The 25,211-nt window shown below is 46.1% G+C and overlaps 1 protein-coding gene across 1 annotated transcript in view; it reads left to right on the top strand.

Annotated features, from left to right (window-relative positions):
* WDR11 (WD repeat domain 11) overlaps positions 1–25,211 on the top strand; it is a 190,947-nt gene that overhangs the window by 87,820 nt on the left and 77,916 nt on the right. Inside the window, exons 12-16 of the mRNA XM_082269198.1 lie at positions 2,948–3,054; positions 14,244–14,319; positions 14,531–14,639; positions 17,835–17,959; positions 19,843–19,990. Of these exons, the coding sequence (XP_082125324.1) occupies positions 2,948–3,054; positions 14,244–14,319; positions 14,531–14,639; positions 17,835–17,959; positions 19,843–19,990 (565 nt within the window). The remainder of the gene's footprint in view (positions 1–2,947; positions 3,055–14,243; positions 14,320–14,530; positions 14,640–17,834; positions 17,960–19,842; positions 19,991–25,211) is intronic.

Below are 25,211 nucleotides of genomic sequence, written 5' to 3'. Positions count from 1 at the left end.
TTTCTCATTCCAGCACCTATTGCCACTGTGGCTACCCTCCTGTAGCTTCCAGATCTGTGCCCCCTCAGACTCTTCGGGGATTGTACCTAGACCCTACGACTTGGAAGATGGAGGGCCAGCCTTTAATCTTGTCAATGGCACTGGACCCTGCATTTGGCACACATCTTTGGTACAGCAAGGTGCAGTCAGCCACAGGGTGCTTCACAGGACCAAGGCAGTGGTGATCTGCATTGGTGTGACCTGGTCCCTGAAGATCATATCCATGGAGGAGAGGGTATGCTCTCGCAAAGCGGAGGGTTATACCTGGTTGGTACTTCACTGGAAAATAACCCAGAACCCTGGAATGGGGAATCTGAGGCTATGTCCCATCCAATATGGGGACCCAAACAGTACTTTGTTGAAGAGGCTTACCACAAGAAGTGGAACTCTCCAGTGATGGATTTGGCTATTTAGTGCCTCAACAAATCTGACAGTTCCAGTTGAGGATGCTCTGGTGTTCAATCCCAATGGATGCTTTGCTGTCCCAAAAAGTGGAGCTTCTCACAGCAGCATTGTGCTATTCTGCAGATGGTTTGACAGACTTTCTACACCAGATCCTGTGGCTTTAGGACTGGCCTGTGGACGCAGTCCATAAGAAAAGTTTTTGAAAGAATTCCATTTGTTGGGAAACAACTCTTTTGGAGAGTAAACTTTTATCAAGGAAGTCACTAGCAGAAAGAGCACTCTCTAGTGCCTGTGGCAAAAGATGCCATTTCAAGATTTGGAAGAGCTTTTGTCCCTCCCAGTCCTCTGCTTCCATGTCCTGACAAGTTTGGTGTCAAGCCTGCTTCAAAGTGAGGGGATGCCCAAGTGGGGGAACGTTTAACCTTCTCAGCCACCTGGACTCAGGGAATTTCAGATCTTTGGGTCCAAAACATGGTATCCCAGATGTACAGACTTTTTTTTTTTTGCTAGCTGCCATTATATAATTAATAGTGCAGACTTTTAGCTTTTTGGTTTTACTTTCAGTTTGAGGCTCTTTGTTATGGTTTGCCAATGGCCCCCAGGTCATCACTAAGGTTCTCGCTCTGGCTCTTATGCTGCGGAGCTCTCAGGGAATCCACATTGTAGGGTATCTGGATGATCTCCTTTTGAAGCAGCACTCCATGCAGACTGTCTGCCAATGTCTGGTGGACGACGTAAACGCTTCAGAACTTCAGGGGGATCCTCAGCCTTCAGATGTCTTTGTTGGATCTGACTTATAGCTTGAAGTACCTGGGCCTATTCCTAGAGATGGCTTAGGCCCGTATTGACTGTTCTGCAGCTCAATTTGTTGACTCTGTTGGAAAAACTTCCTCAGTCTGTGGATTGGCCTGTGTGGCTTTTTCCCAAGGCCAGGATATCCCTGTCCTGGTGGCTTACCAGCCTCGCACTGAGATTGAGGAAGTAGTTTCTCCCATCAACCTGGATGATTCTCTTAAAGGATGTCAGGCTGGGAAGGAGTCCTTGAAACCGAGACAGCTCAAAGTACTTGGTCATTGAGGGAGTCCAGACTTCCCATCAAACTTCTGTAACGAAGGTCAAATTGCCTGTCCCTTCAACAGTGGACTGGCCAGCTATGAGGATGAATGATAAGAGTTCAGTTGAAGAACACCATAACTGTGGCTACATCATCAGAGCCGCACCAAAAATCTCACATCCCTTCAAGAAGTGGTCTTGATTCTAGCTTGGGCAGAAATGCATGTCTAGGTTTTGTGCAGTTTACCTTCCTGGAGTAGACAGTTTGCAGGTGGACTCTTTCAGTTGTCAATGTTAAGATGCGGGGAATGGTCTCTAAACCCTTACGTGTTCTAGGGACATCTGTCACTGTTGGAGGATGCCAGATGCGGATCTCATGTCATCCCACTTTAACAACAAAGTGGACACCTGCATGGCCAGGGCCAGCAACCCTCTGGCCTTCGCAGTGGACACACCGGTGACCCCTTGGGATTACTTTTGTTTGATTTATGCCTCCATTGAGGTTGAAGGTGTTCTGGTGATCCTGATGGAACCGAATTGGCCCAAGATAGCTTGTTACTTGGACATTCTTTAACTTCTGGTAGACTCTCTGTGGGCACTTCCCCACTTGCTGTCGCAAGAGCCAGAATATTATCCTGATTGGCTGTTGAAGCCTAGGTCCTGATGAACTTGGGGTCTTTCCAGATCCCTTTTACTCCTACACGTTTAAAATCTAGGAAGCTGACCCCTCAGAAGGTCTTTGACCACACTTAAAAGACTTATTCTGCATTAAGGTAAACAACCTTTTTGGATCAGCTCTCCCTCAGCCCCCCTAAATTCTTACCTGAGCCAATCTTTGTCTAGCGGTGTGCAGAAGACCAGTGGCACTGCTCTTTCTGTCCATCCTCACTAGACTCTATGAGAGCTGCTGTTAATCAAATCCAGTGATGAGGGAGTGGGGGCCAGGGCCGAGGCACACAATGCAGCTTGGAAACTTGCAAGCCCACATGAGTACCCCCCTAGCAAGCAGCTTGCTGAAGGGGATACTCAAAGGAGGGAGGAACCAAGCGTGTCGGCGGGGAACCCGAGAAGAGGAGGATTAGGGCTGCTCTGTGCAAAACCACTGCACAGAGCAGGTATGTATGACATGTTTGTTATTTTAGAAAAAGAAAAGAACCTTCATTATCACTTTAGTGTATCCAAGCCATTAAATCAACACTCTAACATGCTAAAATGACTTCTGATTGGCTGATGATGGGTTACTAAACACCTTTGCTCTTTGCACTATGATATTAAAATATATTTTCATGACAGGAGTTTAAACCTTTGATTTATTTGAAATTACTTTCTTCTAATATTGTGGCTTCAGTGTCAATAACGATATGTTTTGAGTCGTTTTTATCTTAGAATTACACAGTTATAAAGTGTTTTGGTTCTTAAACATGTACTGATTAACATTACTGTCATTTAGGGGCATTGAATGGACCAGCCTTACAAACTTTTTGTCTTTTGCCACCTCAACCCCAAACAATGCTGGTTTAGTGAGGAATGAACTACAGCTGGTTGATTTGCTTACAGGTGAGTCTTGGGATGATGGATAGTTCCATGTGCTTTTTGAGGGAGACTGTAGGGGATAAACATATGGATGTTGACTTTGCTGGCTTTTTTTTGTGTGGGCTCCTCTTTGAATCTGTAGGAATTTATATAAATGAGGGGAAAATTTTGTTTGCAGAGCAAAGCAGCCAAGAGCTGTCATTTACTGGAAATTTTAAATGTGTTATTTGTAAATGTTAGTTTTGCTGTTCTATACATCATAAAAATGCATATATACTTTGGGTAGTGTGTCCACCCCAACATGTTTCACCGGGCTCTGCTAACCCACCTATTAGTGGTCCCCATGGTCAATGTCACTGGGTAGATGGGAAGGAGATAATCAAAAATTATGTTTAATGATCTCCCGTGGCTTAAATCAACACAGCAGCAGTTTGCATTACATCATTTCTGGTTTCAGCTGTCACTACCTCTGACTATTGTAGCTTGGGAAGCCAGTGGAGTGCGATGTGCACTCCATTAGCTTCAGTGGAAGGCAGGTGAGACATCAGCAATCCATATATAATATTTTTGCTTTGGTGAATTTCGGACGTGTGGTTCCCAGTACCCCATGCAATTTGTTTGACAATCCTTTGTCTATTAATCTAAAAAATGTCCATTAGTGTTTTTTTTTTTTTTTTTTTTAACATTCAGCTCCCTTTTGACTTTAATAGAGTTCAGAGACAGCACCTGCATTTCAGTATGTTTGACAATAGCCCCCCCCCCCCCCAGGTTTGGCTCACTACTATTTAAAACAATGGATTTGTTTTTCTTCCATGTAGTCTAAGGCTCCGTTCACATCTAGGCTTTTTGGGGCGTTTTTCTGCTCTAGGATCAGCTCTCAAAACGCCCAACAAGACAAATCCTATTCATTTCAATGGCCCCTGTTCACATCTGAGCGTTTTGACGCTGTTTACAAAACGCCCAACGCTCAAAAAAGTACATGAGCTTCTTTTTGGGCAGATTACAGGTGTTTTCCATTGGTCTCTATTCAATCTAAAAACGCCTGCACAAAAATCGCGGTAAAAATCGCGGTAAAATCTCGGTAAAAAACCGCCGCAAAAATCGCGGTAAAAAACGCGCGAAAAACGCTACGCTCAGGTGTGAATGTAGCCTTAATGTTTTTTTTTTTTTTATTTGTAAAATAGTGTACTGCACGTAAGCCAGTTGTTGCAGGTATATTAAAGCAGCTGCTCTTTTTAGAAGGCAACTCCAGAATGGTAACTTTATTACGGATACAGGTGCAGCTTCCAGGGTACACACCTAACCAAACCTTCTTCTGTTCTCCACAGTTGAAGTAATCTAGTTTCACACTGTGCTTGGCAGAAGACTCGGCTTTCACAATGTGAATTATTGAACAGAGGTGATATGAGACCTCTGGATATATAATGCACAATTCTGAGAATGTAAAATTAGATTCCACTGCCCCCTGGCTTTTCAATCTTCTGAGTAACTGTTTTGTACACCTAGGTTAAGTGTTTATTACTTTGTTGTATTGTAACATTTATTTAACTTGTGACTGAATAGTATTTGAATTTTGCTGTAGCTACCATTACAGATTTATAATATAGTTTATGCCAGCTTTAGGTTGCTAATGAGTTTTCTTGTACATGAATGCCAGATTTGAAGATTGTTGTGTATTTCTGGAGCCCCTCCAGGCACACGTTGACTGCAGTACAACCTATGGCACACTCAGACTTTTCATCAGGCTAAAAAAACATGTTTTCTCTTTTGTTCATTGATGGACACAGCTGCTTACGATTCTTGACCATTGGGTTATACTGCCCCCTACAGGATTAGGACACCAGGCAGAAAAAAACTTGACTAGGCCTATGGGCAGTCCCAGGAGGTATACTCCACCTCCCGCTATAGAAACCCAGTTTTTTTTTTCTGCCTAGTCAGGAGTAAGGACCTAGTTCCTTGCTGGGAAATGGCGTTTTCTCTATAGTCAGATGCAGCCTCATCTCCATGAGCTGAGTGCGTTATGCTCCTCCCATCAGGAGTAGTCTAGGCAGGAAAATTTGAGTGTACACGCCCTAGGGGCTGTCCCTCCAGGCATAACCCCCCACTGCCACAGCCCAGCACGTCTGCCTAGAGAAGGAGTAGGACCTAGGTTTCCTGCTGGGACTCAAGTTTCAGTTTATTTCTTTTAAGAATATTTTACTTTTAAATTTCTCTTTACTTACTTGCTAGCTAGTGTTCAGGGAAGAATTTTCCTGGTGATCTGCAAGCAATGATGCCGGACTGGGCGATGGGCTGGATAATCTAGATCCAGTGGTCACCCCAGTCTGGCCAGTGAGCGCCTGCAAACCACAGCTCTGTGCAAGGTCAGCCACGACATAGCCCCACTGGACCGGGGCTGGCCGGAGAGTTAAACACTTCTCGCATACGACTGGGTATCGGCCTGCGTCGCAGTGTTCCTCCTGGCCAACAGCCCCCCATTTCTATGATGAGGAGGTTCTGTCTGGAGTGTCGCCTGTCTGGTTCCCAGTATGGTGAGTAGCTGTCCCTCCTCTCACCCTGTAGGGTTTTGGGGCGGACGCGAGCCCCTCCCTGGGACGGTTGGACCCCCGGGTTCCCCTCCCTGGGACGGTTGGACCCCCGGGTTCCCCTCCCTGGGACGGTTGGACCCCCGGGTTCCCCTCCCTGGGACGGTTGGACCCCCGGGTTCCCCTCCCTGGGACGGTTGGACCCCTGGGGCGGTTGCACAGTTCCATACAAGGTCCCTGCAAAGGGAGATCTTGGTCAAATAGGACAAGTGGGTCTCTTGTCTGGTGGTTTCGATCTCCAGCTCTTCAACGGGGAAAATACTTTCTCCCCTTGTATTGGACACCCAATGGTCACCATAGTGATCACCATGGATGCCAGTCTGTCCAGGTGGGGTGGTGTTCTGAGTCAGGGCTCCACTCAGGGTGTTTGGACACTGGAGGAATTAAGACTACCGATAAATGTCCTGGAACTCCGGGCGATCAGGCTGTGCCTGGATCACTGGACGGATCGTCTCAGGGGGTTTCCAGTGCGAATTTAATCAGATGACGCCTCGGCGTTGGCTTATGTCCATCACTAGGGTGGAACAAGAAGTGTGTTGGCAGCTCTGGAGGTAGTCAGCATTCTACGGTGGGCAGAATGCTTTGTTCCGGCCCTTTCTGCTGTACACATTCCAGGAGTGGAAAACTGGCAGGCGGATTATCTCAGTCGGCAAGTGTTGGACCAAAGGGAGTGGTCCCTTCACCCGAACGTGTTTTATCAGATATGTCTCCGGTGGGCACCCCTGAGGTGAAACTTTTAGCGTCCCAGCTCAACAGAAAAGTTCTAAGGTTTATGTCACGTGATCCTCTGGCGGACGCCACAGATGGTCTGGTGGCCCTGTGGGGTCAGTATCAACTAATCTACGGTTTCCCTCCTCTCAAGCTTCTGCCGAGGCTCTTGGGCAGGATCGAGGCAGAAGGAATTCCTTTCATTGTATTGGCCCCGGACTGGCCTCGTCGGTCTTCGTAAACCAACCTTGTGCTGCTGGTTGCCGACGTCCCTTGGAAATGTCCTCTCAGGCAGTATCTGTTGTCCCAAGTGCAATCTTCCATCCTGCTTTACAGTCGCTGGCTTTGGCAGCTTGGCAGTTAAAAGCCAGGTGCTGAAGGATAGAGGTCTGCCTGGGTCGGTGATTCTGACACTTCTGTAAACTAGGAAGTCTACCTCTAGGAGAATCTGCCATCGTACAAGGAAATATTTGGGAGATTCCCTTGCTTACACTGTCCCAGAAGGTGGCCTTTTTGGTGGCTATCACCTCTGTTCCAGTGTGTCAAAATTGGTGGCATTTTCTTTTCACATCCCTTACTTGGTGGGCCACAAAGATAAGGTGGTTCTTTGCCCCTGTCCATTGTTCCTTCCTAAAGTAGTCTCTGATTTCCATTTGAATGAAGACATTGTGTTGCCTTCCATGTGTCCCAGGCCCAAACGTCCTAAGGAAATTGCGTTGCATGACCTGGATGTGGTTCGGGCTATTCTGGTGTACCTGGCAGCTACGGAGTCTTTTCGGATGTCAGACTTCACTATTTGTGATCACGGACGGGCCAAGAAAAGGGCTGTCTGCTTCTTCTGCAACCATTTCAAGATGGATTGGATCAGACAAGACGGGGACTCAGGCCTATGGGGTCGATCTAGGGTCAGGTTCCTCCCTTCCCTGTAAAGGTGCACTCTACTCTGGCGATTGATGCTTTCTGTCACTTGATGCTTTTTGGGCCTTCCGTCATCAGGTGCCTGTGACGCAGGTTTGCAAGGCGGCCACTTGGTTGTAGGTGCACACTTTTACACAATTCTATAAAGTGGATGTGTTGGCATCTGCAGATGCTTCCTTTTGGCTGCAAGGTTTTGCAGGCTGCTGTTTTAGAGGATCTGTTCCCTCATGGAAAGGAGATTTCTAAGCCAGTTGTAACTACACTGTGAAGGAGATGGTTGGGAGAGTTCACCAGCGCTTGCATATAATTTCAAACATGCTGCTGCTGCAAAGAATATCTCGAACCGTGGGTGAGTGGCAAGGGGTGCGCATGGGCTTGTCACCTTAGCCCGGTGCATGTAGAACAGTGGCCTCCATACTGCGGTCCAAGGGCCAGATACACTATTCCTTCAACTGATACTAACAATGGGGCACCATTTCCTCACTGATACCAATAATGGGGCACTATTCATTCCCACTAAAAGCATTATTTAGTTATACTGATGTTAGGGCATTTTCTGCTTCCACTGACCCCCCCACACCTGCCCAAGGAGAACCATTCCTTCTACACTGCTTGATACCTGACTGAAAACACCTGATGCTTTTAGAGATCCAGCACCCCACACCTTACTTCTATTTCCCCCTATATTACAAGGGGAGAATTTACAAAACCACGTTGCCTTAATAGTAATGTATGTAGGCGTTATAAAGCCACTGTTTCATGTGTCTTGCATTTGAAAGTATACCTCAGCCTCTGGAAGTGCTGCATGTACCTATTTCTTCCTTCTGTGCAAGAGTAATTGTGGATTTTTTTTAGCCAGTGGGTTGAACAAAAAAAAAAAAACACCCAATTTCCACATCCACACATTCACTGTGGAAGGGGGAATCCACCGCTCTGTGTCTTTGTATTCTTACAGCAAGGAGACTTCCCCAACATCAGAATACTCTGATCAGCGCTGTAGCTCAAGAATACAGATGGGGTGGTTGAACAGAAGTCAATCAGCAGATCAACTTCTGTTCACCCACAGTGGCCACACATGGATTGACATTTAGCCAGCGTGCAACACAGTGCAATACAAGTCAAGATGCAAAAAAAATTCACATACAAAACATTACAAATCTAGAGGAAAATGCAACTGTAGTAAGTCATAGGTTGCTTAGATATCAGAGCTCAAATACAGTATAATGGTTCAGGAAACCAAAGCTATCCTAACAAAGGGGGGAAGAACAAAAAAACAAGGAACAGATAAAGGAGTAGGAAAGGGAATTTATTCCACTGAGGTCCTCACGTGAAAACAGTTATAATTTTTAAAACCAAGTAGTGTCAAGCCCATTAGAAGCCTATCCATCACTAGCTGGTGTGGTACCATAGACGGATCATCCAACCATGGCTGCCAAAGGGAGTAGAACTTTTTATGTGCCTTAGATGTTAAGTCACCTTTTCTCTAATTAGTAAGTTATTGACTTGCTCAATCCATTGTGCCACCGTTTGTACACGGGAGGATATCCAGTATCTAGCTATCAGCTTGCGAGCCACATACAGCAGTCGGAGGACCGCCGTATGGGCATGTGTTGTCAGACTCTCCTCCTCCAATGCACCAAGTAGACACACAATCGGATCCCTAGGTAATCTAAAATTCTAAACCCTAGATATAGTATCAATGACAGCAGTCCAGTAGCGGAATAACTTGGGGCATCTCCAGATCATATGTATAAAGGTGCCCTGATCCCAATCAAATTTCGGGCATGCATCGGTCTCCCTACGCCCCAATTTAAACAGCTGAACCGGAGTTCTGTATGTTCTATGGGAGAGTTTCTGCAAAGCCGATACCGAGACCAAACGGCATCGAAGAAAAACACAATTCCCAGGTTTCGCCATCAATAGGACCCAAGTCCCCCTCCCAGCTAGCCCTGGCTGGAAGTGGGGCCGGATCCTGCAAGGCAGCCAACAGTGTGAGGTAAATGTTAGATATCATACCTTTCTTGTAATTATTCCTAAAGACATCTACCGTTAGGTTATGTTCAGTCAGCCTAAGCTGTGTAGTCCTTGATTGGGTCGCTAGGGCGTGGCGCAATTGCAGGTACCAAAAAAAGTATTGCCTCGGGATGGCAAACTCTTGTTGGAGTTCCTGAAAAGATTTCAGGACACCCCATCTATAAAGCTGTACAAAAAAATAATACCCTGTGCCTCCCACAGCTCCATCCCCTCCAACCTAAGCAACTCTCGATAGTTGGAGTTCTGCCACAATAGGGTGCCGTGGAAGAACCCCCTTATTCGGGGCATCTTTCGAACACATTGCCATAGTGTAGTGAGTAGGCTGATTGTCGGGAGCGAGGCCCCTAGGTGTGTGAACCTAGCCTCCAAGTGTGTGAAAGCTGTATGCGGGGAGTTTGGGGGGGATCAGAAGGGCCCAGATGGGGTCAGAGAGATCATGCATCTCCCAACCGCCCAGGTGCTGAACCTGGGAAGCTAGGAAATACATTCTAGGATTAGGGACCGCCACTGTCTTTACCCATCTGAAGTGTTGTGAGCCTAATTCTAGCCACCCGCTTCCTCCAAATCAGATCATGAAACAAGGAGTCCACCCGTAGAAACCACCGCTTCGGGATCCAGAGGGGGGCATTGTGAAGTACATAAAGGAGCTGGGGGGCCCATATCATCTTGACCAGGTTAACCCGTCCCGCAACCGACAGGGGAAGCTTACACCAAGCCGTACATTTGAGACAAAATTTACGAAGCAGGTGTACTAGGTTAAGGTCCAGGTAATGTCCAATGTGTGGGGACACTTGAATGCCTAAATATTTAAATTGATCAACTATGCGCACGGACGCAGCACGAGCTGGCAGGGGGGCAGTGATGGGGTCTAATGGCATAAGGACCATTTTGTCCCAATTGATAGAGAACCCAGAGAAGGAGCCGAAGAAGTTAATGAGACATAACCTCCATTCAGTGACTCCCCCGTGTCCCCCAGGTAGAGGAGGGTGTCGGCATACAATGATATTACATCAGCATGAGGACCCCGTTGGAAGCCAACAATCCCCGGGGAGGCCCGAATACGGGCTGCCAGTGGCTCCAAGGCCATGGCGAACAGCAGGGGTGAAAGTTGGCACCCCTGCCTGGTTCCCCGGAACAGAGTGAAGGACTCGGACAGTTCCCCATTAATCCTCAGTCGTGCCCTAGGATTAGCATATAGTAGTTTAACCCAGCTTATGAAGGTCTTGCCCACTCCAAAAACGTTTCAGTACTGCCCAAAGATACGGCCATTCGACACTGTCAAAGGCCTTGGCCGTGTCCAGTGAGAATATTGCTCTGTTACCGGGATTATCTACGGGGATTTGGAGGTTTAGGTAGAGGCGTCGCAAGTTTAAGGCCGTGGCCCGCATGGGAATGAAGCCCGACTGATCCCTATGGATGAGACCCTGTATTACTGTGGACAGTCTGGTGGCTAAAACTTTGGCTAGTAGTTTGATGTCTGCCGTAAGGAGGGAAATGGGCCTATAAGAGTCAGCTAGAAGCGGGTCCTTGCCAGGCTTAGGAATAAGGACAATGATTGCCTCAGACATAGAATCAGGCAACGACCCCCTTTGCAATGCGTCGTTAAACACTCGTAATAGGATAGGTACTAGCTGTTCAGCATATCGCCCATAAACCTCAGACGGAGGCCATCCGCTCCCGGCGATTTGCCTTTTCGGGGCAGCTTTTAGGGCCGGAAGGATTTCATCCTCGGTCAGGGGGGCATTAAGCCCCTCAGCATCCGAAGCTGATCGTGCGGGTAGCTCACAGGCATCCAAGAAATCCTCCCCCACTTGTGGTGCAGCCGATACCTTGGATGTGTAAAGGTCGGAGAAGAACTCCCGGAGAGCCCGAGAGATCTCAGGGGTAGTGCTCCACCGATCACCTAGGGGGGATCCCTGAGTTCAGTGATAAATACTGCTGGCTGTTGGGAACGTACCAGCATAGCCAACATGTGACCTGTACTCTCCCCCTCTTCAAAATGTTTTTGTTGTAGAAAGAACCTCTTGTTTTCAGCCAGTTGTAGTGCCACTGTCTTAGAGAGGGATTGAGCAGCCAACCAAGAGCGCTGTGTGTCATCAGTAGGGTTATTCACATAGGCCTCCTCCGCCCACGTCACCTCCGCCAGTACTATATTCTCCCACACTTTAGTAGAAGACTTAATATTGTTAATCAGATAGACAAATTGCCCCCGCAAAAAGGCCTTTTCCGCATCTCACACCACCCCAACTCCGCCGAATCCAGATTATTTTTAAAATAGGAGGACAGTAGGGCAGCCACAGGGTCCGGTCGAGGGAAAATCGCCAGAGGGTCCTCCCTGATCTAGTTGGGAGAGACAATCTGATCCGCAGTGGGGCATGGTCCGAGATTAGTCTCGGTTCATACCCGGCCTCCGTCACAAGAGGCAGAAGGGCCTCGTTACCGAACCCCATATCAATACGTGATAAGCCTGCCTGTGCAGCTGAGAAGCAAGAATACACACATTTACCCACGTGTCCCATCCTCCACTTGTCAGTCAGTCCAAGCTTCCCCATCAACCGAGCAAAGTTGATCTCGATGCCAGCCGGCGGAGGGGCACTGGAGCGAGCGGAGAATCTGTCCCAGTGGGGATCCAATATTGTATTCTAATCACCGACTACTAGCAGAGGAACAGCCGGAAGCCCGGCAATACGCTCCGCCAGGAGTCTAACTATCCCAGCATAGAAGGGAGGTAGAACATTAACTGCTATGAGTGCACAAGTCAACCCCCCCCCACAGTACATGGCAAAATCACAAATCTACCATCTGGATCTACGAAACTAGAGGAGCAGGCAAATTTCACACCCCTTCTCACCAAAATACAAACCCCTCTGGAGTAACTAGTAAAGGTGGAGTGATATTGGTAACTGAAGACACTAGGGGCCAGGCTAGGTGCCGGATCAGGGGGTAGATGAGTCTCCTGTAGGCACACCACATCCGCTTGCAATCTCTTAAGATTTCTAAGTACCGCAGTTCTTTTCAGTGGGTTGTTCAGTCCATGGACATTCCATGAGACTATGCATAAGGTGTCAGCCATATTCGGTCATGATGCAATCGATAAGGACAGCACAGTTCTTGAGTCACCAGGGCAGAGTTCCTCAACATAACGAAAGGGGAAGGATGGTCATAGTTGGGGAGGCAGATGTCCCAAAGAAATCTAAGGAGGTAGGCCAGCCCGGATCTCCATTACACATGATGGGAGCACCACTGTCCAGGGGAGGTGGCTGCCCGGGCTAAAACAGGAGCATGGTCAGCAGACCCAGTGGAAAGATGGTAAAAATAAGATGAAGAGATGGTAAAAACATCAAGGGAAAACAAAGCACGGGGAACTGAGAGTCCCTCGGCAGGCCCACCGCCAACATGGTCAGGTGGGAGTCGACTGTCATCGTAATTTGTCTAACCAGGACCCATCGGGGGGAAACGGTGGGAGACGTAGCTGGTTCAGTAGTCTCCACTGGAGCAACGTTCAACAGAACAAAAAACGTTTTTGTTTTGAGTGTAAATAGTGCATGTTGACCAGCCTCCGCCTGTAGCAGGGTGGCATTTAAGGCACCCGATCCCAGAAACAGTAGTAACTTCATCAGTACAAAGTCAATGCAGCAGGTGATATAGTTAAGGGGCCCCGTGTCTTAGGGACACCGCAGGGTGCATTGCCCTTCCCTCCACTTCCAGCCATTGAGCCGCAGCCGCAGGATTGTCAAAGAACTTCACTCCACTCGTCACCACCCTAAGTTTAGATGGATAGAGCATAGCATACTGTATATTCAGCTCTCTCATTCTCCTCTTCACCTCCCCAAACTTTGCCCTCTGCTTCTGCACTTCGGCCGAATAATCCGGGAAAAGGGAGACTTTAGAGTTATCAACCACCAGCTTTCCCTGCATTCCTCTTGCCTTAGTCAGGATGGCATCTCTATCTTTATAGTTAAGCAGTTTAAAGATGAAAGAGCGCGGTTGAGCACCTTGGGGGAGAGGGCGCATGGGGACCCTGTGCACCCGCTCAACAGAGAACATAGGAGTGAACGAGTCTTGACCAAACGTGGCTATCAACCAGTTTTCAGTAAAAGTGATAGGGTTCTTGCCTTCAGCCCTCTCAGGTATGCTAGTTGCTCTAACATTGTCGCGCTGCATTCTGTTTACAAGGTCTTCCAGCCTTGCGGCGTGTTTTGCGGCCAGGAGCGCAATATGGTTAACCTCCCTCTGTAATGGTGGCATATCATCCTCCAGTGAACTGACACGGCCCTCCATGGCCGAGGTCCGTTATCTAAGCTTCTGCATATCATGCCTGAGAGAGGGGATTTCAGTTCCACAGTGCGTGCAGTAATGCAGGTATTACAAGTGGTGACCGCAGCCATAATGTCTCTCAGTGTGGGTTCCGCAGTGTGTGCGGGGGAAGGAGGCTGGAGAGTGCAGGCTGAGTCCCAGTCTGATAGTTGTGCAGATAGGTCCCCTAATGGGGCAGTATTATCAGCATCCGATTGGGAGTCTGGGGAGGTGGTAGGGGTGGCAGCCGCAGTGGACACGGATTGTGCAGCGGGCTTTGTGAAGAACTTTTGTGCCTTTTCTCTATATGTCTCCTTCTGGGAGACACGCTGTGGCTGGGCGCCATCTTGGGCCTGCATCTCGGCAGCCCGGCCGTCCGTTTGTCTGCCGTTTAGACATGTTTCAGTGGGAATGGAGGACTCGCCAGTATGCCTGGGGATGCTGGACACCTCGAGGCTGCCGTGGCCGGTAAAATCTCGGTCGGATTGGGTGTCCGCAGGATGGGTTACAGGATAGTCGGCGGAGCGAGTGTCTCACACGTCCAGCTACATCAGCTGCTCAGCCACGCCCCCCGATGTGATATGTTTAGTTGATGTAAAGTGCTTTGTAGGTGTCATACAGTTTCCAGTACAACAGTTTTCTGGATTATGTCATTTGTTTCCTTACTTTCAGGCAGAAGTATGTCATTCAGAGGAGAGAGAGGAAATGATGAACAGCCCATGGAGATGATCAAAGTATCTCATTTAAAGTAGGTTTGCTGTGGCTAGAAGTTCTCCCCTGATGTAGTAATGTCTTGCTTTTTCCTTGGCAACCTTTAACTGAGAATAACAGATGTCGTCTAGGTCACCTGCTTGGTAAATGTTCTTTCATATTGCATTACTAATATTCCCTCTCTATCAGAGGAAGGGGTGAACAACACTTCTTTGTTGTGATCTGACACCTGTCCATGTGTATTGCAGGCAGTATCTTGTTGTGGTTTTTAAGGACAAGCCTATGGAATTATGGGATATCAGGACTTGTACTCTGCTGCGTGAGATGTCAAAGATCTTCCCTACAGTAACTGCCTTGGTATGTATGATGGACCCATTATAATGACCAAGATAAAGTGTGTTTTTGTACTGCTTAACCACCTAACTGCTGTATGTTAAAAATATAACTAAATGTAAAACGTATTTTTTTTTTTTTTTTTTAAAGAGTGGCGAGGGATTGCCACCTGTCAGGCTTTTATTTCTGTTCATGTCTCTGTTAGAGAGATTCACTCCCTCTATTGTGGGAAAAAATGCCTTTTAGAATCACTTTAATTGTCCCCAAAAGGACAGTGAGTGAAGAGAAATGCAAAATGATGTGATTGTCATAGGGACAGGAATAGAGAACACTTGCTCTGATGACAGTTATCTCTAAGATCATTTCTCCTCATTTTACAAGAGTGTACACCTAAAGTGATACTAAAGTCCCGTTTTTTGTATAAAAATAAAAAACTTGTCATACTTTGCCCCCATTCACACTAGGGCGACTCACGAGGCGACTTGTGTCGCCCCAGGTCGCTTGACATGACCAAACCAATGTAAATGAATCAGTGCCGTCTTAATTGCCGCTATTAAGGTCGCTCCGACTTCAGAAAAGGGTCCTGTACTACTTTCAGGTGACCAGTGATCCGACCTGTCCCATATACTTCAATGGGAGTCGCCTCCTTATCTTAATTGAAGCGACCTGTAATCCGACTTGTCATCCGACTTTGCTAAAAAATGGCAGTGAACAAGAAAAGAGCATAATTTTCTTGCAGGCATTAGCGGTCATTTTTTTAGGCAGGCATGTCATTTTTTGGATTTCGTTTCTGGGGGGTCTACAAAGTGTCCCTGTCAAGTTTCAGCTCTGTAGCATGTCCAGAACCCCTAAAAAAAATCATTTTTCTTTTAATTTTTTGTAGTGTCTTACCAGCTGTCTTTTTTTCTTGCAGGCATTTAGCGGGCATTTTTTTAAGCAGGCATGTCATTTTTGGGATTTCGTTTCTGGGGGGTCTAAAAAGTGTCCCTGTCAAGTTTCAGCTCTGTAGCATGTCCAGAACCCCTAAAAAACATCATTTTTACTATATTTTCAGGGATACGGCTTCTCTGCGGCTGGCTTTTTTTCTTGCAGGCATTTAGCGGGCATTTTTTTAGGCAGGCATGTCATTTTCTGGATTTAGTGTCTGGGGGGTCTAAAAAGTGTACCTGTCAATTTTCAGCTCTGTAGCATGTCCAGAACCCCTAAAAAACAGCATTTTTACTATATTTTCAGGAATACGGCTTCTCTGCAGCTGGCTTTTTTTCTTGCAGGCATTTAGCGGGCATTTTTTTAGGCAGGCATGTCATTTTCTGGATTTAGTGTCTGGGGGGTCTAAAAAGTGTACCTGTCAATTTTCAGCTCTGTAGCATGTCCAGAACCCCTAAAAAACAGCATTTTTACTATATTTTCAGGAATACGGCTTCTCTGCAGCTGGCTTTTTTTCTTGCAGGCATTTAGCGGGCATTTTTTTAGGCAGGCATGTCATTTTCTGGATTTAGTGTCTGGGGGGTCAAAAAAGTGTCCCTGTCAAGTTTCAGCTCTGTAGCATGTCCAGAACCCCTAAAAAACATCATTTTTACTATATTTTCAGGGATACGGCTTCTCTGCGGCTGGCTTTTTTTCTTGCAGGCATTTAGCGGGCATTTTTTTAGGCAGGCATGTCATTTTTGGGATTTAGTGTCTGGGTGTCTAAAAAGTGTACCTGTCAACTTTCAGCTCTGTAGCATGTCCAGAACCCCTAAAAAACAGCATTTTTACTATATTTTCAGGAATACGGCTTCTCTGCAGCTGGCTTTTTTTCTTGCAGGCATTTAGCGGGCATTTTTTTAGGCAGGCATGTCATTTTCTGGATTTAGTGTCTGGGGGGTCTAAAAAGTGTACCTGTCAATTTTCAGCTCTGTAGCATGTCCAGAACCCCTAAAAAACATCATTTTTACTATATTTTCAGGGATACGGCTTCTCTGCGGCTGGCTTTTTTTCATGCAGGCATTTAGCGGGCATTTTTTTAGGCAGGCATGTCATTTTTGGGATTTAGTGTCTGGGTGTCTAAAAAGTGTACCTGTCAACTTTCAGCTCTGTAGCATGTCCAGAACCTCTAAAAAACAGCATTTTTACTATATTTTCTGTAATATGGCTTCTCTGCGGCTGGCTTTTTTTCTTGCAGACATTTTACGGGCATTTTTTGGGTGTCTTTGGAGGCATGTGCTTCTTAAAAATTATAGGAAAAAAGCTCTTTTTTTTTTTTTACGTTTCTGGACAGACAAACAAAGCTATGTGAGACACACAACACTGCACACATGGGAAAAAGGAAATATATAAAAAAAAAAACACAGGAAAAGGAAATTAGGTCACAAGACATCAGATTGTGATTGGCCAAATAAAAAGTTGCCTCGCGATTAGGTCGCGTCAAAGTCGCGCCAAAGTCGCGTCAAAGTCGCGCCAAAATCGCGTCAAAATCGCGTCAAAGTCGCGCTGGAAGCGACGCTACTTTAGTGGTAGCGGCAGTGTGAACCAGCACTTTACCTCCTCTGTACAGTGGCTTTGCACAGAGCAGCCTGGATCCTTCTCTTCTAGGGTCCCTCACCGGTGCTCCTGGCCCCTGCCTCCTGCCCCCACAGCAAGCAGCTTGCTATGGGGACATCCGAGCCGAGCCACAGCTCTGTATGTCCATTCAGACATGGAGCCATGACTCAGCCCTGCCCCTCTGTCTCCTCCATTGGCTCACTGACTTTGACATCAGTGGGAGCCAATAGTGCCCGCTGCTGTGTCTCAGTCAATTAGGAAAGAGTCCCTGACAGCTGAGTCTCTTGTACAACATCGCTGGATCGAAATGGGCTGAGTGGGGCTGTTGCACATAGTTTTTTTTTAATCTAAATGCATAGGATGCATTTAGATTAAAAAAAAAAAACTTTCTGCCTTTACAACCACTTTAACTATGGGTCACAGAAAGCAAAAAAAAAAAAAAAAGCTACTGTTAACATACCTTGTTAGAGCTTCATAGAGCTGAGAAAATGAGTAGCACCATGAGTTCTTCTGCAGTGGAGTTTTTCTTTATATGTACATTGTCACTTTGTAGTCTGTCGCATATAGCTGTTTTTTGGATGAACAGAGATTTTATTCTTTCTGTGGCACTGTGATTGTTTTATGTCAGTAGCCCAGAATGTTTGGCTTTTCAGACATTGCAAATGTAGTAACTCTGCCTCCTCTTCTGTGTCTCAGGAGTGGTCCCCGTCTCATAATCTGAAGAGCCTCCGCAAGAAGCAGATGGCAGCTCGCGAGGCAATGGCACGTCAGACAGTGTCCTCAGACAGTGATCCAAACAGCGTTGAGTCTTCAGTCATCAGGTGAAACATCTGGCACATCTTTAGAGGCATAGTAATAATTCATAACTCTCCCATCACACTGTGCTGAACACTTGTGAAATCAGGGAAACAGAATCAATCTCAAGTGCATTAAAACGAAAACCAAAATGCCTTATCAATGTACCCTTATTACAAATAAATGAATAATGCAGTAAGATGTTAAATACTTAGGTGACATTTTTTTTTTATTTACATATTTAAAAAAAAAAAAAAATTCCTAAGAACATCTTTAATCACAGTGTGGAGAGCGCTACACACAGCAACCAATCACAGGTCAGCTTGCAGTAATAAAGTGTAAGTAATCAGGTGCGAAGGATGACTTTTTTTTTTTTTTTTTTTTACTGGTAGCTCAGGATTGAGTCAGTTTAAACCACTTTGCTTTAGGCTAGTTTTACATGTGACCCCAATGCATGCTAGTGTAGGTGCATTGCTTTAGTATACTATATTGGGGGACTGTTCAAAATGAATGTCACGACAGCACACCTAAGCAATGTAGCATGCATTACCTCAATGCAGTGGTGTAAACCTGGCTTTAAAGGATTACATGAATTACTGGGAAATGTTAGGTGTTTTATGAAGAGCCCATGTCTGTTCTGCACCAAACATACTTGCATTTAAAGTGTATGTAGCTATGTTTTTTTTTTTAATGTAATGTGGGTCTTTCTCAGGATAGCAGTCAAAGGGAAGAATTAGTTATCTAGGCTAGATGATCATCATTCTATAGGTGTAAGGCAAGCCATACATTGTTAATTTTTTTTTTTTTTTCATTCAACCAGTTCCCTTATCCACACATTTGATGTAAATGGAGGAGTCTTTCTTACTGAGTTATTGTGTTCCCACAATAGGGAGATCTCCCTACCGTCAAAATACACTAATCAATGCTGGCGGCACTGATCCATCTGCAAAAATCTGACAGGATGTTAGCACAGAAGTCGATCAGTAGATCGACTTCTGTACAACAAGCCTGCCCATTCATGGATCAAAATGTGTCCGGTCCCTGCTGAACTGACCAAATTTTAATCTATGTATGGCTGCCTTAAGGCTGGGGTACAGTGTGTCCATGCAGCTCATTTGCTTATTTATGCTTGAGTTGTTCTGCAAAACTATTTTATGGCTCTCATAACTTCTGTTTTTGGGCTCTGACTACTACAAGATAGTATAGTTTTTTTTTTTTTGTTTTTTTTTAGCAACTAATATATTTTAATGTGCTACTCCACTTTTGTTGAGAAAATCATCATTCATGAAAATGAAGCCAAGTTATGATGTAATGTCACATAGAAGCAGTTTCATTTAACGTTTCTGATAAAGATTAATTCTGTAGAATATTGTTTCTTGTAAATTAATACCTTACTTGGTATGCCTATGTACATGTCAGTGAAAACTACTGCCAGATATGTTCAACAGTGTTAAATGATCTGTGCCGTTGGCCATCATTACTTTTATAACTGGAATATAAATTCTGTAATCCTTGGCCCTAACTGTAGATCTATAATCTATGTGTTAAAATGGTTAAATCTGTGCTGACCATCTGTGATAGCTGGCTGAATGGAAAGAATTGCCTTTAAAGTTATGCCTTCCCTATCTCCCTCATCAGCTCAGCTCTTTAATTCTGCTGAGTTTATGCTTTCCTCCACCTCCAATTACTTTTCATGTGAGTGAAGGGATACGGATCCCTCTCTAACACTTGCATTAACCCAAAGTACTGATCATACGAGTTGCTGGTTTGCTGCAATTTCAGTTCCTCCCTTTATAGCCACTGGCTGTGTATTAATGTAGCACTAATGAGGCCATTAGTGAAGAAAGTGGTAAAGAGAATTAGTCAGTACCTGGTGCCAGCAGTTCTCTGCATTTACCTGCTGCATTAGTCTATTACAGGAGGCGGAGAGCAAGTCGGAGCTGAGCCAAAACATCTCTGCGCGGGAGCACTTTGTGTTCACAGACACAGATGGGCAGGTTTATCACCTTACTGTGGAAGGGAACAGTGTGAAAGACAGCGCCAGGATTCCCCCAGATGTGAGTTCATATTATTGCTTTTGTATCAGGACAGGTTTAGCCTATGGGCATGTGAGGGAATGATATCATTTAGCAGCACAGAAAATTAAACCTACTGATTGCTGCCAAAGATCATTGCATCTGCAGGCCCGTGGGAACTCTTCTCGTGAGTGCACTGTGAAGTTAACTCCTTGTAAGTATGCAATACTCAATTCAGTATTTGTGCTGAAGACAGCTAGGCAGTGTGCAGTTTACCTTCTGGGCAATACTTGTTAACAACTATATTTTTATATTAACTGCATACTCCCCAGGCTTTACCAAAGCTCACTTATTGACATTTCTCTGAACAGGCTTGCAATCTAATATCTATGCCACATTTATACATACACATTAACATCGCAATGAACCAACAAGACCAGAGAGCCACCATTTTTTTTAGCCATGTTTGTCAGGTGGGTTGACGGGGGAATGTGTGCTGCATATAGTTTGGTGGTATTCCTCTACTGACAATAGTTAACGAATGCAAGATATGGCATAAGCACCACAAATTGAACAGTTCATTTTTGGCATAGCATACAATATATTCACTTGTTAGTGCTAGAGGATAGTCAGAGAGAGCAGTGCCCTATCCTAAGGCCCCCCTCTCACTAATCCTTTATTAGTTAAACTTAAAGCACACCTATCATGAGATATATGGTGGCTTACCTTGTTGGCCTCTTTCTGAAAATGCCAGTTGCCTGGCTTTAATAATTTTGAGTTCTAAACCCAAAACAAGCATGCTGTAAATAGTTGTCAGAATTATTTTTTACCCTCCAAAACATCTGCAGTGTGACTGGTCAGTGTACAATTGAGGATTATTTACGTCTGATCTAACTGCAGATTGCTGTAGTCTTATTTATATATGCTATGTGAGCATGTACTGAAGATGCCTAAATCAAGGCTAGTCAGAGAAGTGATACATTCTTGCACAGGGGCTATTGACACATAAAAGTACATCCTTAATTGCAGGGCATGAGGCTGGGCTCACACAGGTCCGGCTGCGGTTTGCAGTCCGGTGTCCTGTGCATTTGTGTTTACCAGTTCAGGTGCAAATTTTTCCCTGAATTTTCACCTGAACCAGACCCAAAAATGCACAGGACTCTTTTCAAATTCGCACTGCAGCTGCCCCGCACCCATGTGAACCGGCTGCATTGCAAGCCGGTCACACTCACATGTTATGCAAATTGTGTGCGGTGTAAAATGCATCCAATGTGCATATATGTATACCTAGCCTGAGTGTCCTCTCTGTCAGTATTCTGTACAGGTTGCTGTGACTGGCAGAGTATGTAAACCCATTAATTTATATCACCAGGGAGCCTAGTGCCCAAGAGAAGGGCAGAATTATCATTCAGTTACCAGCAGCACAAGGTCTAATCCAGAGCTGGCCCCTTTTGCAGGTATAGCTACGTAAAGCATTAAAATTAAGTGCCTATACTGTTTAAAATTCAGTAATACACTGTCCCACCCTGCTCTGCACATGCTTGGTTGCTCTCTATTTTGATCTGCTGGCAGCCTAAACATTAACTGTTGATTAGGGGCTTTAGCAAAATGGCAGCCTCTAGCAATAAGAAACAGGAGCAATGCTGGAGGCAATTTACAGCACACACTCATTTTGGTAGCATAACTATTAATGTGGTATGTTTGTTCCTTGCTAAAGAACATTATTTTTTATCAAGTTGTTATGGGTACAATTCCACTTTAGGAAAAGTGAACATGTTGGTGGTTCTCAGTTAAAATATTTATTTTATCTTTGTATTTATAAATGTATCTAGTTTTAGTAACTAAACCCCATTGTGACATGGCAGGATAGCTTCCAATATATTTGACAATGTATGTAACAGCATTACAGTGTATTAAACCGAGTCCTTTGCTTTAAAACTAAATGTTCTAGTTTCTCTGTGCTGACTGTTCTTTCCTATAGGATAAATTGGCAGGTGCCTTACTGGGACTTTTGTTTTTTTCTTTTTGTGCATCAGTAGTATTAGAAGAAGCAGGCTTGAATTTATTTATGTATATTTTTTTTTACTTTATATATTTTCGTGTGCTTAATTGTATGTTTAGGGGTTTATAACCAGTGAATCATGTTTTCTCTATCGCTCATTGACAGACGTAGTCCTCGGTGATACAGCACCTTCGGGTTATGTTGCCTCCGCAGGAGTAGGACTAGACAGGAAATTAAAATGCTCTGGCCACACCTTAGGGGCAGTCCCAGAGGGTATATCCTCTCTCTCTCTGCCTCAGCAAATCAGTTTTTTTCTGTCTAGTCAGGAGTAAGGACCTAGATACCTTGCTGGGATCTTCGGTCCTGGCAGGATTTTTTTCTTAGAAAAGATTTTTTAAACCGCTTTTTTTCTCCAGTGTTCCTGTGAGATCTTCAAGCAAGAAAGCTGAACTGGGCGACGGGCGGGATGTTGAGATCCAGTGGTCACCCCAGTTCAGCCTACGAGCGCGTGCAGGCCATAGCTCCGCGCTGGGTCAGCCGCGACATAGTCCCACTGGACGGGGACTGACCCTGCGAGTTAAACGTCTCGCTGAAACGCCAAGGACCATGAGTCACGGCGTCCGTATTGGTCGACAGCCCTCCAACTTCGGTGGAGAGGGGTACTGTCAGGAGTTGGCGCCCGCTTGGTTCCGGTATGGTGAGTAGTATGTTCCCCTTTTCCCCCTGTCGGGTCTTGTGGTGAACGCGGGCCCCTCTCTGTAATGGTAAGGATGGGTTCCCCTCTATCCTATAACAGGTCATAGATCCCCCTAATTGAGTGTGATTTTTGTGTACAAAGCCAGCAGGCTTGGTTTGGGAGCTGACAATCTAATTACAAAGTATGTTTAAATGATTGTAATATGTGGCAGCACTGGAAGCTTACTGTGTTACTAAAAGTATCCTACCTGTCAGAAGTCACAGGACAGGGATGCGGCTTGCCATGTCATTCCTCCAGCTGAAGCAGATCTCCCGACGGCCATTAGGTTCCGCCAGGGTTCGGTACCGCCGGTCAAGCTGATCTCCATGAGAGAGAGGTTTTGCGATGCCTAGTTACTGCAGGACGCCGCTATGCTGTACAAACCGCCGTAGATCGCACGAGGCCGCCATTTTGGCGTAGCCTCGTGTCTGCAGCATGGGGGCGACCATGTTTGAGGTGACTCCAACACCTCGTGGAGCTAGGGGAGGCGCCGGAAGGCGTGCAGAGGGGCGGAGCCGCCTCCTTTCTTCCTGGGCAGCCAGCCAAAAGACTTCCTGTTTGTGAACACAGCGCTGTAAACTGTTGCAGTGAACTCTGAGCATCAAGTGGTGAGCCTGGGGGTCTACCTCTCTCTCTCTCTCGCTCGATAGGGATCCCTAGCAGGTAACACTGAGGGGCTTTTGTGGCGCTGGGGGTCTGGAGAAAAAAAAAAAAGTTTTTTATTTAAGTTTGGATTGAAGTTTCCGGGTAGTTACTGGAATAATCATGGAACCTGCCACACAAGTACCCCCACCTGTTTCCCTCGAGGGGGCCACGGGACCCGCCGGTGCACAGAGCATGGATGCATTTACAGCAGTTTTGGAGTCTATGGTGGCTCGGGTGGAGGCGGCCTGTCAGGGACGGGGGTCAAGAAAGCGACCCCCGCCTACCCCTATAATATCTGACACCTCTGACTCAGATTCAGAGATGGTCACTGCAGCTGCAGGTCCCTCTGCAAGGGCTGTTATCTCAGGTAAAGCTCCCTCAGACAGTGAGGAGGACGTGCATTCTTCCGCTATAATTCAGGAAGAAGCATTGGTGGACGCACTAGTTGTGACGGTGCGGGAAACCTTAAGACTTGAGGTTTTACCGGCAGAGGTAACTGAAACAGAGATTCCCTTTGGTACTAACAAGCCCATCAAAACGGTGAAGGTTTTTCCTGTACCCAAGTGTTTTGGTAATAAAATTAAAGAAGAATGGGAGCATTCTAAACGTACCTTTACTATTTCCAAGCGTATTGCTAGACGCTATCCGTTTGAGGAATCCCTCATTAAGAAATGGACGGTACCACCAGTGGTGGATCCACCTATTTCCAGGCTGAATAAAGCCACGGTTATCCCAGTGGAGGACACTTCGTCCTTTAAGGATCCGGTGGATCGGAAGATGGAAGCAGAGTCCCGCACGATCTTCTCTCTGATAGGGTCAGCATTTAGACCAGTAATTGTTATTGGTCTAGTTTCCCAGACACTTACGGAATGGGCGAGATTGGTACGCCAAGACCTTAGGGGAAAAGATATTCCCCAGGAAACATCTGATTTGATGGAACAGATTATACAAGGGCTACAGTTTATCTGTGACGCAGCCTTGGATACTACTCCCCTATTAGGGCATGCATCTATGTCAGCGGTAATCCTCAGACGTGTGCTGTGGTTAAAGTGCTGGTCAGCTGACCTAGGTTCCAAAAAGACCTTGACGAATCTCCCTTTTCAGGGGAATCGCCTATTTGGGGCCACCCTAGATGAAATCATTAAAGATGCCACTGGGGGCAAGAGCACTTTCTTGCCACAGGCTGCTAAAACTAAGGGACCTCGCAACAAGCGAGGACCTTTCTTTACCGCCCATAAAGGGTTCGCACGCCCGGCTGGAACAAGCGGGAAAGGCAAGACTCCTCCAGGAGGGTTCAAGAAAGGCTGGTCGAACAAACAGAGGACCGACTCAGCCAAACCCGAAGCAAAGGATTACACAGCCTGAAGGTGCGCCCCCACCCGGTTTGAGGGTGGGGGGACGTTTTCACCGGTATTCAGGACATTAGATCGAGCATCGACTACTACTACCGGTGCGATTCTTCCCTTCCAACATTTAAGTGCTACAGGGAGCGGTAGTCACCGTTCCCTGAACAGATCTTTTTCTTTACCTTTTCCTAAGATTAGTCTCAATTCCCCACAGGAATCGGATCCGGTTGACCAGACAGACCAAGAAGCCTCTAGCCCGGTGACTTCGGTCCCTGAGATTCAACCAGGAGAGATCACCGTTCCTGATAGGAATCAGGTGTCGGATAAATGTGTGGGAACAGAGAACGACCAGACTTTCTCGGATGGTCGGGGCCAGATAGCTCTAGGGACGCCTGGTTCAAATCCCGTCAGTACCAGTGGTCCTAGAAATTCTAGGCTGGCCTCGCCAAGCCGGCCTGGCCAACTTGGACTTGCTAGTCGCGGACTTTCCGTGGGAACTGCGTCTCAGGGAGTATCTGCGGTCTCGAGGACCAA

This window comes from Pelophylax lessonae, assembly GCF_965119305.1.
Source record: "Pelophylax lessonae genome assembly, chromosome: 9".
Classification (NCBI taxonomy): Eukaryota; Metazoa; Chordata; class Amphibia; order Anura; family Ranidae; genus Pelophylax; species Pelophylax lessonae.
The sequence above is the reverse complement of the archived record's forward strand: the minus strand, read 5'-3'. Positions and strand labels throughout refer to the sequence as shown.